A 19,148-nucleotide genomic window follows, 5' to 3' on the forward strand; every position below is an offset into this window, starting at 1 on the left:
CCCTTTAAAAACCTTAGAACCAAAGGAGATTTAAACAAAGACGGCTGATGCGGCAGGAAGAGAAAAGCCGACAAAGCCGAAGGAAAACCCTTAACTGTAGCCACAGCAAACCATTGCCGAGCCAGGAAAAGAGCAAATTGAAGTGTCAGATAAACGAGCCCTCAAAGGGTCAAAATGACTTGGGCCCGGTCTTGGTGAATTTTCCTCAGCACCCGAGGAATCAAGGGTATGGGAGGAAACGCGTAAAGGAGTTGTGAGTCCTAACTCAACTGAAACGCGTCCCCCAAGGCGCCCTGCATCGGAAACTGGAGACTGCAGAATGACGGGCAGTGAGCATTCTTGTAAGTGGCGAACAGGTCCACCCGAGGAGTTCCCCCACATCCGAAAGACGTGACGAACTACCTATGGATGAAGCCTCTACTCGTGGACGGCTGAGAATTGCCGACAGACTGTCTGCACGCACGTTTAGAACTCCGGCCAGATGATTTGGCATCAGACAAATCTGATGATCCTGAAGCCAGGACCAGAGACGCAGAGACTCTCTGCAGAGACACTGCGACCCTACTCCTCCCTGCTTGTTGACATACCACATCGCGGTGGTGTTGCCTGTCAGGACCTGAACCGACTGACCGCGAAGGGAAGGGAGGAAGGCCGTGAGCGCTAGACGTATCGCCAGCAACTCTAAAAGGTTGATGTGATGTAACCTTTCCTCTGGAGACCAAAGACCCTTGATCTCCAGATCCCCCAGATAAGCATCCCACCCTAGAGTGGATGCATCTGTTATCACTGTGGACACCGATGGAGTTAGATGGAAGGGCTTTCCTTGAGACAGATTTCCCTCCACGCTCCACCAGGACAGATCCGCTGTAGTTTCTCTGGAGATCCTGATCGACTCCCTGAGATCTCCGTTGTGTTGATACCACTGCTTGCGGAGGCACCACTGGAGTGCCCTTATATGCCAGAGTGCATGGTTGACCAGCAGAATGCAGGAAGCCATCTGACCGAGCAGACGAAGGACCTTCAAGACTGGAACGACCGCACCATTGTGAAATAAAGGAATCATTTCCGGTATGTCGCAAATCCGTTGAGGAGGGAATGCCAGACATACATACGTATCCAGTACTGCACCAATTAACAGGTTGCGCTGGGAGGGCACCGGGTGAGATTTGGGTACATTTATCAAAAAACCCAACCTGTACAATAACTGAGTTGTGTCTTGCAGATGATGGAGCACTTTCTCTGGAGATTCCGCCTTGATCAGCCAATCGTCCAGATAAGGGAATACTGGAATCCCTGATCTTCTGAGATGTGCCGCCACCACAGCCATCACCTTGGTGAAGACTCGAGGCGCAGTAGTAAGACCAAACGGAAGGACCACAAACTGGTAATGCTGTGATCCCACTGTAAAACGGGGATACTTCCTGTGCGACTTCAGGATAGGGATGTGAAAATATGCATCCTGCAAGTCGATCGACACCATCCAGTCTTCTTCCTGCAGCGCTTCAAGAACCTGCGCAAGGGTGAGCATCTTGAACTTCTCCTGCTTCAGGTAAAGGTTCAATATCCTGTGATCCAGGATTGGACGAAGACTGCCATCCTTCTTGGGGATCAGGAAATACCGGGAGTAGCATCCCTGACCCCTCTCCTGCTCTGGAACCACCTCTATCGCACCTTTTCTCAACAGTGCCAGGACTTCCTCCTGCAGAAGCAATAGGTGGTCTTCCGAGCAAAAACCTTGGCAAGGAAGGTAATTTGGGGGAAATTCCCGAAAGGGAAGAGCATACCCATTCTCCACGAGATTGAGAACCCAAAGATCTGACGTAACCGATTCCTAATCCCGTAGAAAGTAGGTAAGCTGACCCCCTACAGGACCCGCATGATCCGGAATGGCGGATCTAGGGCTGCTTTGCTGCTGTGGGAGGGGGGTGGGTAGAAGGAGAGGAAGAGGAGGAGGAAGCTTGACGACCTCTAGGACAAGCTCTTTGCCTGCCCCTGTATGACTGGTACAGTGAATTTTGCTGCTGCTGTTGCGATTGACTGTAGGCCCAAAGATCTTGCCATCGTTCTGCTGTACTTAAACCGTTTAAAAGCAGCGTCAGCCTTTTTTCCATAGAAACCTGACCCATCAAAGGGCAAATCCATCAAGGCAGCCTGAACATCCGGAGAGAATTCGGAGGACTTCAGCCATGCAGCTCTCCTGGTGGCCACTGAAGATCCCATCACTCTAGCCACCGAGTCAGCAGTGTCCAGCCCACTCTGAATGACCTGCCTAGCAGCAGCCTGAGTATCAGCAATCACCTCTTTAAAGTCCTTCCTATCCTCCTCAGGAAGCTTTGGAACCAGCTGTTTGACTGAATCCATCAATGCATGGATATAGCGTCCCATAAGACAAGTAGCATTTGTTGATTTGAGCGCCATACTTGCTGAGGAAAAGACTTTTTTAGCAGCCTGGTCCTGCTTCTTCGATTCCTTATCCCCAGGAACCTGTGCAAAAGCGGCCGCAGATTTTTTCGAGCAGGCAGCCTGCACCACCAAGCTCTCTGGTAATGGGTGCGTAGATAAAAAGTTTGGGTCACCAGGCGCCACCCTGTACCTCCTCGCAACAGCCCTCGAAACAGCAGGAGCTGTAAGTGGTCTCTTCCAAACCTCAGCTATAGGCTCCGCCAAAGCATCATTGAAAGGGAGCATAGGCTCGACAACAGAGGAAGGTGAATGAAGGACCTCTGTTAGTAAGTTGGACTTATACTCTGCAGTAGGCAGTGTTATACTCAACAAATCTGCAGCCTTCCTTATAACTACATGATAAGGTGTCACATCCTTAGATGGGGAATCAGAAACAGAGGCCAATTCCCAATCAGAAGACAGCTCAAGGCCACTAGCCTCTCCTAGATCATCGAAAGCATCATCCGAATCCTGCAGCTCACCCTCTTCTATGTCTGCATCCCGGTACCTCCGCTCTTCCAGAAGCCTCTGGGCCTCACGCCTAGACCTCTCCTTCAGAAAGACGTCGACGGATCCAGAATCGACTCCAGAGCCGAAGTCGGCGTCGAACTCTAAGCCGGAAGACCAGACGGCTGAACACTAGGTCGGACCGGATTCGGCATCGGCGTCGAGGGCATCGATGGTCTTGGCGTCGAAGGCTTCCGCCTCGAAGGCTTTGGCGGCACCGAGAAATGCCAAGGCAGCGTCTGAGCTGGCATGAATGGCATGAAAAGCGCAGGGGCATAAGTCTGAAGAATACCCAGATTGTATGCCAATGGACCCGTGGGACCAACCAGTGCACCAGAGGGGTACATAGCCCTGGAATACACTCCATACATAGCATTCAGGAACTTAGTAGGGTCCTGACCTTGAGACAGAAAAGCTGGATAAGAGCCCACAGGTTGCTCTCGAGGGAGCGGAGTCTTCTCGACTTCGACCTCTACCTCAAGCTGGTGCACCGGGGTCGACGAACCCGCAGGCAACAGAGCCTCCTCTTCTCCTCCAACTTCTTCTTCTTCTTCTTCTTCTTCTTCTTCTTCTTCTTCTTCTTCACCCTCCTGAACAGGTGAATGAGATGGAGCCGGATTCGATAACGGCTTTGGTAAATTAATGGTCGAATCCGCAGGCGAAGCCTCACCCTCTGAGACTTGTGCCTCTGGAGTCACATCCTTGCGAAGCAACTTCACCTGCGACTTTGGTCTCGAGCCCGAGTCCATCCCAGAGTGATGATGAGACTCATGACTTCTCTTCTTGTGCTTCTTTTTTGACCTTGAAGCATGAGCCGAAGACGACCTCGAATGCGACCTCGATCGAGACCTGGACCGACGAGTCCGTGACCTCGATCTCTTCTTGTCCTTCAACTTGGCAACAAGGAGCTGCTTAGCCTCTCTCTCACGAAGTGCATTGGGATTCATCTTCCTACAAGAAGAACATTCTTCAACGTCATGGTCCGAACTCAAACACCAAACACAGCACTCATGCGGATCCGTAATAGACATCATCTTGCCGCATTCTCCGCACGGCTTGAATCCAGTCTTCTTCGTAGACAGGAGACAAGAAGCAAGAAGACACCGAATAGAACTAACAGTAACAAAGTTACCAACAGCTACAGAGGATCCTTCGAAAACCATTAGCGTCGATGACGCGGGAAAAAGGGAACTGATGTCATCACGCCGGAGTGGGCCTATTATGGAGTCTGTGACGTCAGTGGAGTCGCGCGCGATGCCGTGCCTCTGTGACGTCGTCGCGAAGCTACAAAAAGAATTTCCGAATGTTTCTGAAGCAATTGGATATTCACAAGGTGAGGAATCCACTGGCAGATGTATCCATCAGAATTTAACAACCTACCACAAACCCTTTGTTGGTAATAGGTTAAATGGTAATTTGTAGGTGAAAAAAAAGACTCCTTTATCTGCAGCACTTTTTCCTCATTAAAATAATGTATATTTTGCTGTATTTTGGCTAATTTCTGGGTCCCATCCAGGGGGAATCAACAAACCCTGGGTACCTTTTAAATCCCCATGTTGGAAGAAATGGAGGCAAAGTTGGCGTGGATACATTATGTGGTCAAATAGTTACAAGGGCCTTAGCATGAACTATCCCAAATTGCCAAAAAAAGGCTTAGCACGGGGTGTGGTGGTGGTGGGGGAAGGTTGGGCCTAGCAGCAAATGGGTTAAGAACCACTGGAACAGTGGCATATTTTTGGCAAAGAAACAGACTCCGTACAGAATCAATGCTAGGAAAGATCTGCCAGAAGAAGCGAAATTGGAGGTCCCAAAGGCCCAGTTGACCTGCAAGGTACGCAACGAGAGGTACAGCCATACTGAATATTTGTAACATGTCGTCATTTAAGAGCAGAGCTCTGGTTTAGATCCAGATAACCTCCTAGAAACTCTAGTGCATCTTTACAGAATCGGGATGGATTCAGATGAAGGACTGTGTCAAATCCACTAGACTTCAACTACACAATCACTTCCATGAACACAAGCCTCTAGAAGTTGAAGATTCTTTTTTGAAGTATTTTCCTTAGACATCAACTTACTTGACAAGGGAGATTGAGCAGGAAACAATCTTGATTTTGTGTTCAGACATGTAAAGTTGGGATTCCAATTCCCCGATTGCTTTCAGATGCTTAAGGGAGCACTTGTCACTGAACTTGGAGTCTTGGTTGGTCCCTGAAAATAACAGACTGGTGCTCAGCGACCAACATCTGCTAACAGCACGTGAAACCAGTTTAAAACATGTGGCCTTCAGTGGCCACATTCCTGTTACACTCCCTAAAAATTTATATCTATATATGTTTGTTTAAAATCAGGGGAGTGGAGCTTGGGTTCTTGTTGAACAGTAAAGATGAAAAAGGAACTGAGGGCAACACAATAAGTTGGCACCTATACAAGACTCAGGTTCTCATGTCCAGGGCAGGACATAATCATGCGAGAGAGACCAATGGTCCTGCATAGCAGGATGTGGGTCCTATTGAAGCTTTTCTGGTTCCAGAAACTCTGTACATAAAGCACTAAAAAAAACAGTTTAGATAATAACTCTTAAAACAAACAATGCATTAAAAAGACACATGAAAATAATTATTATGAATAAGGCAAGGTGGTCTTATTTCCCTTCTGAAATTTAACATCATCTAAAACAATTTAGGAACATCTGGCAAATTGATTCCTACCTTCTGGATTTGCAGTTTTGCGGTTCCGATCTTCACGGATTCGGGGAGGTCTGTACTGGCAGTGCTCTACTGTTTGTCTAGCCACTGTCTGCACTAAAAAGAGTAACAAGTGCTCACCCCTGTAATGTGACACAGAACAAGTTACTATCCATTGCAGTATTTGAAATAGTAGCAAGCATGAAGACACTATCATACGTCAAAAACAGGTGCCTCTAATTTTGTTTCACAGTGTGCTAGAAGAGATTTATTTTCATACCCTTTTTATCAAGGATAAACAAATAAGAGACTGAATGCTAACTAGAAGAATAGTGTGGTGAGAGCTTAATTTGTGCATGGTGCTGCAGGTAGTGGGTAAAAGCACCAATGTTGGAGGGCCAGGACTTCTATTTGATCACATTTTGACTCAGAGTGGAGAGAGAAAGGTTATTTGAAAAAAAGACTGGAGCTAGAAGAGAAAGACATGAACACTTTCAGAAAGGGATTAAGGCGGGGGAAGGACAAGCAAGAGTGATAGAGTGAAGAGGCAATAAGGGGCAAGTGTCGAAGGTATGAGATGGAACCAAAATGTAACTCATGTTGAGAGTCAAACTCTCAATTTATCATTTTGCTTGTCCTTAAAAGAAGTTCACAGCATCCAACAGTTCTCAGCTCCTTTTAGTGGGATCTTCAGCATGAATATTATTTGTCTCCATTCGGCCAAGGACTACTAAGAAAAACCTTGACCCCCCCCCTGTACGAGTACAAATTAAGCACTGGTTGTACAGATGGTTAGAGAGGATTCTCCAACACCTTTATAGTAGTTCTTGAGAAATTATGCCATTTAAAAACATTGTGGGTAACTGCAACTGTAGCATACTGTAAAAAGAGAAAGTTACAAAAATAGAGGGAAATCACTGAATGGAGTTCTATGTCAGAAGAGCATATATCAATTGCTAGAAACTAAATACACACCTTTTCACATTAAAAAAACCAAGAAACAATTCCTGAAACTTTTATCTAAAAAAACTAAATAGAGCAATTACTCTGTGGCTTAGGCCATGTGGCTCAGAGAGGACGTGGGAGGGGGCATGTCGTAATGGGCCAATGCTGTAACAAAAACAATAAAAAATACATCAGACTGAAAAGGTTCCATAAGGACAAAAAACTGTGTAATAACCTAGAAGATTGATCTAAATGGTTAGTAAATTAATGATGGGGACTGAGGATATTACAGACAAATACAATAACCTTTGAAGACTCATACCGATTACTTTTTAATCAATTGAATGGGATGTAACCTCTTTAGAATACTTGTAATCACTTAATATTACTTTTAGCTACTTTTCAGTTGGTTTTGTACTTTTGCATAAAACAAACTAAGCACACAGTTTGGGCATTGTAGTAGATTAGCAAGCATGTTAACTCATTTGAAGACTCTAAGTTACTTTGCTGCAGTACAACACAACATTCAGAACAATATTTAGAGGAAAATTCACCACACAATCCTACCGAGAAAAAAGCAGTGTTACATTTTCAGGTAACTGTTTTGGTCACAGAGTTTCGAGGGGTAGAACCAAGGTTCAGTTCAGCACTTGAGGCACACCACCAGCGGAGCAAGGTTAGCCAATGGGGCTAAGGGGCACCTCTTTGGTGGCTGTTCATGGCTGGCCACGCGGTTTTGGGAGGCAAGATCCTGGGGTTAACGTAAGGGCAAAGAGTCCCAGGTCAGCACCAAGTCTACACCACCAACAGCTCAGATGCGGACAGGTGCAGGGTGCTTAGGCGGTGTAAGGAACCCAATGCATTCCTATAGAGGTTGCCAGTCGAGGAAAAAGACTGCAGGCATCGAGGAGGTCGTCCAATGCTGGATCCATGGTGGACCTCGCTTGAGTGTTGGGCCGCGGGCGTAAAGTGCAAAGATGTGAGAACTCACAGTCCCAGCTGGATCTGGAGTCCTGGCTTGGGTTGTGTTGGGCAATTGCACAGGAGATCAGAGTCTTTTTGGTGAAGGCAGGACAGGTTCCCGGGGTTCATGTGTAGTCTCGTGTGCGGGACTATGGAGATGCAGGAGGCCATCATGCCTATCAACTGCATGAACACTCGCGCTTGAAGCGAGTGTTGAGGTCTGAATTTTTGTATCAGCGAATGAATGCTGCTGACCCTCACAGAATTTGGCCGTGCTGTGGCTGCCAGAGTGTTTATCGTCGCACCCAGATACTGCCGTATGTGGGCGGGTTGCAGGTGGGACTTTGGGTAATTCAGTGAGAATCCCAGATCGTGAAGAAGGTGAATGGTGTGGGACATGTGGGCGGCACACTGCTGGGCTGACTTTCCTTGGATGAGCCAGTCGTCCAGATAAGGGTAGACGGGAATGTTTTGTCTCCTTAGGTGCACCGCCACTGTCGCCAGGCATTTTGTAAACACCCTGGGCGCCGAGGTGACCCCGAAAGGCAAAACCTTGAACTGATAATGTTGGTTTTGGATGGTGAACCGGAGGTATTTTTTGTGTGACGGGTGCAGCGGAATGTGAAAATATGCATCCTTTAGATCTAAAGTTGCGAGAAAATCCCCCTGACTGAGCAACGGGAGGACTTGCTGCAGGGTCAGCATGTGAAAGTGCTCCGATAGAATGTACTGATTGAGGGGTCTGAGGTCCAGTATGGGTCTGAGGGACCCGTCCTTTTTTGGTATTAAAAAGTACAGTGAGTAAACTCCTGTGCCACTTTCTTCCACAGGCACGAGCTCGACTGCCCCTTTTTGCAGCATGACGAGGACCTCTTGCTGCAATAAGTGCAAATGCTTGGCGGACATAGGACGGTGTCTTGGGGGTATGTTGGGTGGAGTGGATGTTAACTCCAGACAATAACCGTACTGTATAAGCTGTGTGACCCACCCGTCTGTGGTGATGGACTTCCAGACTGGCAGGAACTGTTGAAGTCTCCCCCCGACAGGTGTTGCGTGGTCGGGGGGCAGTGACAAGGCGTAACTGTTTGTTAGTGGCGGAGGATCTGGAGTTGTTGTTTCCACAACCTCTGCCTTTGGAGCTGTTTCCACGATATCCACCTCGACTTTGTTTGGTGTATGTGGTCTGCGTGCCTCCCTTATAGTACTGTGTGGTTTGGGAGAGCTGGCCTCTGGAAACACCTCTAGTGCTAGAGCGACGAAAAGAACCACCCCGGAACTGCTGGGACTGTAGAGCCCCCATGGACTTAGCAGTTTCGGTGTCCTTTTTGATTTTTTCCGAGGTGGTGTCCACCTCTGGGCCAAATAGGTGATCAGTGTTTACTGTCTGATTTAGAATGGTGGTCTGTATTTCTGGCTTGAACCCAGAGATTCTGAGCCAGGCATGTCGTCTCAGCATGACACAAGTGTTAACAGCTCTGGCCGCGGTTTCTGCTGCGTCCAGTGCACATTTGATAGAAGCATTTGATATGAGCTTCGCTTCTTGGATGAGCATCTCAGCTGCCTCTTTGTATTCATCTGGCAGGTGCTGTAACAGGGTCTCAAGTGTGTCGTAATGTGCCCTGTCATACCTGGCTAGAAGCGCCTGAGTATTTGAAATGTGCCAGATATTGGCCGCTTGAGCCACCACCTTTTCCCTGATGCCTCAAACACCTTAGATTCCTTATCTGGGGGAGGAGCGTTACCAGTTGTTTGTGAATTAGCCCTCTTCCGGGCATTAGACACAACAAGAGAGTCCAACGGCAACTGTCCCTTGATGTAAGCAGGGTCCCCAGGCGCCGGTTTGTACTTCTTTTCAATTCTGGGGTTTATCACCCTGGCTCTGGTAGGCTCCTTAAAGATTTCCCCAGCATGCTTCAAGACACCCTTCAACATAGGCAGAGTCTTGACAGTCCTCTCTGAGACGGAAAAGGTGTCAAAAAGAAAGTCCACTTCAATGGGGTCAGCATGTAGCTTGACGTCGTGGTTTTTAGCCGCTCTTTCAATGAGGGCATTAAACGCTGCCGAATCCTCAGTAGGCGACGTTTTTACAGCATACATTTGAGTGTCTGGGGTAGAGTGAGGATCCCCTGGGTCAGCAGCAGCTGCCCAGGGCTCATTGGTATCATCTGGATCAGTGTATACTGGATAGCTGTATTCCTCATCATCACCTTCCCCCGTGTCCACATCAGAATAAGTGGGTGAGACATCATGACCACGTAGAGATACAGGTTCCACAAGAACAGGAGTCGAAGTAGAATCCTTTTTCTTCTTCAGTGGAAATTTATAGGACTCCATTGGCTGTTCCGGGGCGATTTTCCGTTTATAAAGGGAAAGTCTGCTTGTTTCGGCATCGATAAACTGTTCCTGTTGCTCTTCCAACGAGGATTGTCAATGCTTTATGGCCGGGACCCCCGTTGTCGACTTCCGCACCGAGGACACCTTCTCGGGCAGGTCGGTGGCCATTTTAGGGGCGAAAGCCTGCAGCGCCACTTTCGGCGGCAGCGTGAAGTGGATGGGCGTCGACGTCTTCTGAGGTTTATCGACAGGCTTTGAAGGTGGAGGATCCTTAGGCCCGACACTTGATCCCTTATCCTTGATGCGCTTCAGGGAGTCTGCCACCTGCTTGGAGAATGAGGAGGACGGCTGCGTCGACTTGACGGAATCCTTCGAGGCACCACCAGACGTGGACTCGTGGGTCGGTCCGCTTTTGGCCTAGTCTTGTTGACGTGGTGGCTCGAGAACCTTCTGATCACCGAGCCCTTTGTCGGTGTCGACCGCCTTCGTAGCCGATTTGTTCGGGTCGACTGCCTTGACCTTTGTCTTCGGCGCGCTAGACTTCGTCTCGACGCCCTTGAGCTGCTTCTTCGGGTCGATAACGCCCGTCTGCTTTGTCGGTGCCGACAGGTCCGAGGACTTTGAGCCGACAAAAGCAATCCGCACTTTTGGTTTCGATGGAGGCACCAGTGCTTTCACTTGCGTCGAGACCGGAGCTTTCACTTTTGGTTTCGAAGGTAGCGGCTCCTTAGCAATGTCCGAAGCCGAGCCCGAAGGCGGGGCTGTAGAACTTATTGGAAGATCTTGGGTAAGGCCCAGTGGCGATCCCTCGACCTGAGCCTTATGAAGCGTTTCGGCCCCAATGTCAGTTTGAGTTAGCTCCTCGCTCGAGCTATCTTCCATGGCCCCAAAGGCCCCGTCGTCGTCGTCTTCCGCTTCAAGCATTTCAGCATCCGCGTTGTAGTTGGAGTCGACCTCCGATGCGGGATTCGATAGGTTCTCACGAACCTTCCGGTCAGCTCCATCATCCCCGGCATCGAATATGTCCACAGGCGCCGGTGCAGTCTGCCGGGCTTCCTGGCGCAAAGCGCGTCGATGCAGAAGAGTCTTCTTGGATCGGGAACAAGCCATGCAGCTGGCTTCATCATGATCCGGCGAAAGACACTTGTTGCACACCGGGTGGACGTCGATGTGGGGATACTTGGAGTTGCACGCGGGACATCTCTTGAACGGGCTCCGTTGCATGATGGTTCGTCAATAAGGCCTGTGGCGTCGACCGGGCCTTCAGCGTCGAAAAGCACGCGGCTTTTCCGGAAATCCGGCTCAGAATCGAGCTGGAAAGAATCGGGCACCGAACGCAAGACTATACCGACGAAAACCTAAAGGCCCTTTGGCCTTAAGAAAACTTTTATATCGATTCCGACTAGAGTGAACCAATATACATCCGAACCCAATGGCAGAAAAAAACAATCTGGGGATGGAGTCGATGCCCATGCGCACTGTAGTCCAGGGGAGGAGCCACCTATCTCGTGATACTTCGAAGACTCTTCCAGGACAACAATGTGCGATCATCCGGACCCAACACTAGGCGGCGATCTATGCACAGATATGAATTCAGCAGCCCACATGCCTCGAACATGACATTTTCCCTTGTGCACTGGTAAGTCTTGATGAAGTCTGTGGTCTTGAAGAACAAGGAGAAGGTCAAGATTCACGTTAGAAGGAGAGGAAAGAAAGGAACTTAAGTCAGCGCATTTTGGGGGCATGTTTTGAGCTTCTGAAGAGAGAGGACATCGGTGCAGAGCTGCACAACGACAACTACAGGCATGCAGGTGTACTGCTCTAAACATTTCCGGATCCTGTCCAATGTCTGGGGTAAGGAATCAGCAGTTGAAGTATCAACCAGAAATGTGTATTTCACATACCTGATGAGATATTCTACCTTTTATGAATTCTGAAAAAGTTAGATGAGGAATAAATACACAATTCCTTTGAATAACTTTTCAATTAGCATGGACGAGGGTAAATGAAGCTAAAATATTAATGGTGCCTTTCGCATATTGTTACTTACTTTGACCCTGTTGGAACTGGTTCACTACAAGTAACTCGCAGTGCTTAACAGTTTATTAAGTAGATGAAAATATGAATATCAGTAGAAACAAAATTTCATTTAACTATTGTAAAACAGATGTATCTGTGAACTGTGACAAAGTAAGTGATTGATAGAAAACCAGCACAGTTTCCACTATACTAATAACATGCTGATACACAAGCATACTCTGTCACAATATAAATGTACCTGCTGTTTGGCATGGTCACTAGATTGGTGGTAGTAAGCAGTCTGTAAAGCAGATCCAGGCGAGCAGACTTCTGGCCAGCAATTAATGTTTTGCATTTACATTTTTCCCAGCAGTCACAATAGGCTGTTGGAGATGTCCTTTTGAGTCTAAAAAACAGAAAACATTTAGTGGGAAGCATTGTGTAAAAGATGCTCAGGTTAGCAACAAAACAAAATTATTAACATAAGGAGAAAGAATTGGAATTAAAATAGTTGGCAGCAACTAAATAGTGCTCATCAAAGCAAAAGAGATTCATCAATCACTACTGTAAGAAACTGGCTCTATATATACTACACCAAAATGAGGTATACTTTGTATGGGGTCCAGGTGACTCTAAAGGTAGGCAGAGGTTAAAGTTAGATAGAACCTTACTGTCTATGTGTGGTAGCTTGGTCGAGCAGTAAGGAAGTATCAGAGAAAGATTAGTTACTTACCTGTAATCCTAGTTCTCATCCAGGGGCATACTCAAAGTCATAATCTATGAATAATCCCCGCCCATGTGCTGGATCCCGGAGCATATAAAAAATACATATATATACATATATGCAGGCAAAGCACAAAGACTGAAATCTGGAGCCCCAGACCCAGAAAACGGCACGAATCCCAGAATCAAGGCAAGTTCTTTTTATTTTCTTAAGGCAAAGGCAGCATACGACACTGACGCGTTTCGGGCAGTTGCCCTTGTTCACAGTCACAGATTACCCTACATGCCCGGTTTTTTAAATTGCTAGTGCACACCATGTGATAGTAAAAAACATAGAAGAGTTACTATTACGGTTTGGGTTATACATCTACTAGAGTATGGCTGCTATATTGAAAAATCCTCTTGTTTTGAATACACAAAAATCAATTTGGTAATTCATTTACAATATAGATGATTTAACACAGGATTGTAAATGCATGATTATGGTCTAAAACAGTCTCTTATAAAGTGCAAAGTGCCATATTGTGCAAATTGTAAATCTTTACATCTTGTGCAAAATAGGCATTTTTAGTTATAAAAGTATAAATACTTAAAAACTTTCAATACAAAATTAATTGTTATATCATAAAAATGTTTTATCCTATATACACATTAAAAGAAGCAAGATCTGTAAACATATATACTCTGTGCAAAATCGCAATATAAATACAAGAACCGTAAAGACCAAAAAATACTGTTATCAATCCTGCAGGGACATCTTAAAATGATGGCAACCCTGTTTGTCCTAATTAAATTGTAAGGGACATCAGAAAGCGATGGCAGCCCTATTACTCTCCTTGATTAACACCCCGTCTGGTAGATCTCTATGTCAAATGTTCTAAATGTGCTGATAACACCATAGTGCCATGTGTTAAACTCAAGATGGAACATAAACTAATCCATTTCAATTTGAGTGAACCCCAGTGCAAAATATATATAAAAAAGGGAAGGAAAGAGAGATAGACTGGAATCGACAACGAGGGGAAAAGTGAGGGCCACAGGGAAGGGAGAAGGACAAGGAACTATAACAGCACAACCATAAAGTAAGAGACTACACATGGGTCAGTAATGGGTGTGAAATTTGACAAATGAATAAAAACTCACAAATCAATTAAAGAAAATGATAGAGATCCTCCGTGGTGTTGAGTCCATTAGGAACCTTAGTGTCAAGCTCTAATATCATTCTAGATTCCATCTGGGGCAGGAGTTTGTCTCTGTCTCCCCCTCTTCTTGGTTGTGCAACTGATGTTAACACAAAATAATTCAAGCATTCCAAGTTGTTGTTTTGAACTTGTCTGAAATGCCTGGCGACAGGATAAGCATTGTCGTTGTTAACAATTCCACGCAAGTGTTGTAATATCCTGGCATGTACTGCTGGTCGGGTACTTCCAATGTACCTCAGGCCGCAAGTACAGGTCAGGACATAAACTGCATATTCGGTCCTACAGTTATAATTCCCCTTGATTTGTAGGGGAGTTGGACTGAATGGAGTAGAATATGAACATGTATTTATCCCGAACTTACATGCCCGACAGCTGTTACACTTGAAAAACCCATTTCTGGGTGGTAATCGGGTAGGTTGTGTAGTAAGTTCTGGGAAAGGGTTAGAGACATGGCTACGTAAGGAGGGTCCCCTCCTAAACGTAATGATTGGATTGGCTGGAAGATCTCCGGCTAGAACTCCATCTGTTTGCAGAATTGGCCAGTTTCTCGAGAGGATAGATCTTATTCTTCTGTCCTGATAACTGAAAGCTGTAAGGAACCTAATATCAGAACTTTCAAAGTGTTCCTTTTCATTCAGAATCTTTTTATTTTGGGACAGAAGGGATTCCCTGGTTACTTGTTGGATTTTTGTAACCGCTGTTTTAAGGGTTTTGTCTTGGTATCCCCTGGCCTTAAATCTGCTGATGGATTCTTCTATACATTTGTCCCTTTCTTCTGCCACACTACAGATTCTCTTAATCCTGAGTAGCTCACCATATGGAATGTTATCTATGGTATGTTTCGGATGGGCACTACTGGCGTGCAATGTGGAGTTGCCCACAGTTTCTTTTCTGTAAAGGGTGGTTGCCAACCGGTTATTTTTGGGGTAAACTTTTACATCCAAAAAATTAACTGATGTTTTACTAATGTGGTGCGTGAATTTTAGATTATATTCATTAGTGTTTAACCTTGTTATAAAATCCAACGCACTGGCTTCCTCACCCCTCCAGATTAAAAACACATCGTCAATAAATCTGACCCACTGTTCCACACATTTGGAAAAGATGGCCTGATGTTCCCCCATGAGGACCCACTTCTCCCAATAGCCTACGTGCAAGCACGCATAGCTAGGGGAGAAGCAGGCCCCCATGGCCACCCCCCTCCGTTGCAAGTAAACATCCCTCCCGAACATAAAAAAGTTGTGATAGAGACTCCACTCGACCAAGTCCACCAACATTTTGTTGTGGTTATAGCAGTTTGCTGGTCTGGTACTTAAAAAATATTCCAGAGCTTTTAGACCAGTGGAGTGCTCAATGCTCGTATAAAGAGCTTCTATGTCCAATGTTATTAGTAGGGAGTTTTCTGTCCATGTGGTGTTTTTAATCTGCTGTAGGAAATGTCCCGTATCCTTGATATATGTGGGCAGACTGGATACCAAAGGTTGTAGAAAATAATCTACATATTGAGCGAGATGTTCGCCAATGCTGTCTATAGCCGAGATAATGGGCCGTCCTGGGACTGGGGATATCCCCTTATGCACCTTCGGAATTAAATAAAATCTGGGCATAATAGGTAGCTCGGTGTGTAGAAATTTGAATTCTTGCATAGAGATTAGGCCCTCCCTTCTATATTTGAAGAGCATTTTGCGTAACTTCTCTCTAGCCAAATCATAATCTTTCATATTAGTCTTCATGTAACAAGTCAGATCTGATAATTGTCTGTTGGCTTCTGTTATATACTGTTCTTGTGGCCATATAACAACATTTCCTCCTTTATCTGAACCACAGACTATATATCACGATGATCATGTTTCAACTTGTTCATGAGTTGCCAATATTGTTTTTCATGCTCTCGCTTAGCTCTTCTTCGATGTTTGACCTGATGGTAAAGTTTTTTCAAATCTGCTGTTACCACATCATGGAATGCATCTATTGCATCTTTGGGCATGGTGGGTGTGAATGTCGACGTTGGTTTAAATGGACTGGAGCCCGCTCCGATTTGGGAGATGTTAGCTTCCCTGAGTTCCTCTTGTGTGGATGTGCTGGTATTTGGTTCATTGTTATCATCACTCAGGTGATGAAGTGTAAGCATGCCTCTGATATCACAGGCTTGTAACACAGGTGTAGTTGGATTTAAATCCACTGTTTCAGTAATATTTGGGCCCTCCTTAATATTGAAGAATTTGCGGAGCTTCAATTTTCGAATGAAACTAAACACGTCCACTCTGGTGGCTGTGTAGTTGAAGTCTGTTACTGGACAAAAAGTGAGGCCTAGACTTAATAGTAGCCCTGGGCGAAGAACTACGCTCCGTTCGCGGAGGTTCGGCAACTCCGCGCTCCGCGGAGAACGCGAAGTTGTCGAATACTCCGCGAACTGCTGCGTAGCGTAGTTCTCGCGCGCTCAATAGCCTTTTCGCGTGCGCGAGGATGCTTGTTGGGAAGATCGAGTTGCCGAACACGCAGAAACTGCAATCTGGCACAGAATAACTCGCGAACAAGTTAGTAGTGACCGGAAATAAGGGGACGCAAGCGGGCGGGACAAACCTCATGGGTAACTTCGCGCGCTACACATCCCGAGCATGCAGGCAATCAATCAATCAGGATATTTGTATAGCGCGCTACTCACCCAGAGGGTCTCAAGGCGCTTGGGGGAGGGGGGTCCACTACTGCTCGAACAGCCATGTCTTGAGTTGCTTCCTGAAGCAGAGGTGGTCTTGGGTCAGGCGGAGATGGATGGGGAGGGAGTTCCAAGTCTTGGCTGCCAGGTAGGAGAAGGATCTTCCTCCCATGGTGGATCTTCGGATGCGTGGCACGGCGGCGAGGGCGTGGCTGTTCGATCGTAGCTGGCGGGTGGGAGTGTAGAAGGTCAGCCAGTTGTTGAGGTACCTGGGGCACAGGTCGTGGAGGGCCTTGTGTGCGTGGGTGAGGAGTTGGAACGTGATTCTCTTGCTGGCGGGGAGCCAGTGAAGGTCTCTCAGGTGTCCAGAGATGTGGCTGTATCGGGGGATGTCCAAGATGAGTCGTGCGGAGGCGTTCTGGATGTGTTAGAGTCTTTTCTGGAGTTTGGCTGTGGTTCCGGTATAGAGGGTGTTTCCGTAGTCCAGTTGGCTGGTGACGAGTGCCTGTGTGACCGTCTTCCTGGTTTCGGTGGCGAGCCATCGGAAGATCTTTCGGAGCATGCGTAGGATGTTGAAGCATGATGATGAGACGGCGTTGACTTGTCTGGTCATCGAGAGGGAGGAGTCCAGGATGAAGCCCAGGTTGCGTGCGTGGTCCGTTGGTTTGGGTGCGCTGCCCAGGGCAGGGGGCCACCAGGAGTCGCCCCAGGCGGAGGGTGATGATCCAAGGATGAGGACTTCCGTCTTGTCTGAGTTCAGTTTCAGGTGGCTGTTCCTCATCCACTCGACTACGTCTTTCATCCCTTCGTGTAGGTTGGTTCTGGCGGTTCCTGGGTCGTTGATGAGGGAGAGGATCAGCTGGGTGTCGTCGGCGTAGGAGATGATGTTGAGGTTGTGTTGGCGTACGATGGCTGCGAGGGGGCTCATGTAGACGTTGAAGAGGGTGGGGCTGAGCGATGATCCTTGTGGTACGCCGCATATGACTTCGGTGGCCTTGGATCTGTACGGGGGGAGGCGGACTCTCTGGGTTCTTCCTGTGAGGAATGAGATGATCCACTCCAGTGCCTTCTCTTGGATTCCGATGTTGCTGATGGTGGTGTTGTCGGTGTTGTTCTCCAGGTGGAAGTTGAGGTCCCCTAGGAGGATGTAGTCAGCGGAGGCGAGGGCATGCAGGATGATGAAGTCTGCGATGTCTTCGCTGAATTGTGTGCGAGGTCCTGGGGGTCTGTAGATGAGGGCGCCTCTGAGTGTGGTCTTGGGGTCGTTGTGTATCTGGAAGTGAAGACGTTAAGCGGCTGTGAGGGTGTCGTCTGATTGGTCGTGATGCGGATGGTGTTCTTGTGGACGATGGCGATGCCTCCTCCTGTCTCGTTGACGCGGTCTCTCCGGGTGATCTTGTATCCGTCCGGGATGGCGACGGCAATGTCGGGCGCTGAGGAGGCGTTCAACCATGTTTCCGTGAGGAAGGCGACGTCTGGAGATGTGGTGTCGAGCAGGTTCCAGAGTTCCACGGCGCTCCCGAAGACGAAAAATGGCTCGCGAACGGATCAAGCAAGCTACTACGCATGCTCGCGGAGCTATGCGTAGTTCGCGGAGTGCAAGTGCATCTTCGCGTAGCTCGCGGAGTGCGGCTACGCGAACTACGCCCAGGCTTACTTAATAGTTGGCTTTCGGCAGTGGTGAGGGTAGTCGAGGACAAGTTTATAACGGTCTTGTCATTTAGTTTCTGTTCTTGCGCCATTGCTTTTTCTTCTAGTTGTTGTGGACGCTTGTGTTTTTGGCGGCGCTCTTTGCGACGGCGGTTGATTCTGGCCCTTTTTTCTGTTGACTTTGCTGATTTCGTGGGCGCAGCGTTTGTAACCGCGCATTCACTAAAAAATCCACCTCCTCACCTAGATCCAAAACCATGGGGGGTTCTCCTTCATCACCCGTTAATAAGGCCTCATCATCCGAATAAATACTACTTCTGTTACTGCTTGTAGAGTTGGAGTCGCTATTTGTTTGTGCATCTGCCTGCACATCCGTGCGTGAGCCACCAGCGGTCACTTCTACCCTCGTTGATGATTTCGCAGGGGCTGACTTTTGGCTCATTTTTAGGCGTTTTGCATTTTAAAATTTACGAGCAAAAGTGTAAATCTTCCTGTGCTCGTAGTCATCTTTGTCACGCGCATATTTCCACGCTTTGCGCGCTTTTATTTTTTCCTCATGTTTATTCACTTTGTCTTGAATTTCTTTTCTCATTGTTGCAATGAGGTCATGAGGTTCTAGTTTTGACAGCTCTCCATTGATTTCTTGTAATTCTTTAAGCAGTTCCATGCGGTCAATTTCCGCATATTTTATAAGGATTTGGACCAAATTCCGGGAGGCATCCAAATTACTGTGACCCCACTCCTTCAACATTTCCGGGTGTGGCTTATCGTAACTGGGAGCAAGTAAAATTCTTAAACCCCTTGGGATTCTTCCTTCCGCAATATACATTGAAAGGGATTTATGCTCCCACCACTTTGTGACTTCGTTTCTCATAGTTTTTTCTAAGCGTTTCATGAGAGCCCTTATCTGCATTTCTATCGATGGGCTGTTGCTTTGTGCAGATGCAGATGTGCCTGCTTCCGCTGTTGCTCCCTTCCGAGTGATTTTCGGCAAGTTGGTAAATAGCTCTAATGACGCCGACT

General features: G+C 47.2%; 1 protein-coding gene across 18 annotated transcripts in view; it reads right to left on the reverse strand.

Moving 5' to 3' along the window:
* The window catches only part of UBR5 (ubiquitin protein ligase E3 component n-recognin 5), a 2,064,863-nt gene that overhangs the window by 929,209 nt on the left and 1,116,506 nt on the right, over positions 1-19,148 (reverse strand). For all 18 annotated transcript variants that reach the window (XM_086966085.1, XM_086966077.1, XM_086966080.1 and 15 more), the window contains 2 exons: positions 12,154-12,300; positions 5,658-5,776 (listed from right to left, as the gene is read on the reverse strand). In XM_086966085.1, coding sequence (XP_086822211.1) covers positions 5,658-5,776; positions 12,154-12,300 — 266 coding nt within the window. The remainder of the gene's footprint in view (positions 1-5,657; positions 5,777-12,153; positions 12,301-19,148) is intronic.

Source organism: Lissotriton vulgaris, chromosome 4_1 (assembly GCF_964263255.1).
Source record: "Lissotriton vulgaris chromosome 4_1, aLisVul1.2, whole genome shotgun sequence".
In the NCBI taxonomy this organism is placed as follows: Eukaryota; Metazoa; Chordata; class Amphibia; order Caudata; family Salamandridae; genus Lissotriton; species Lissotriton vulgaris.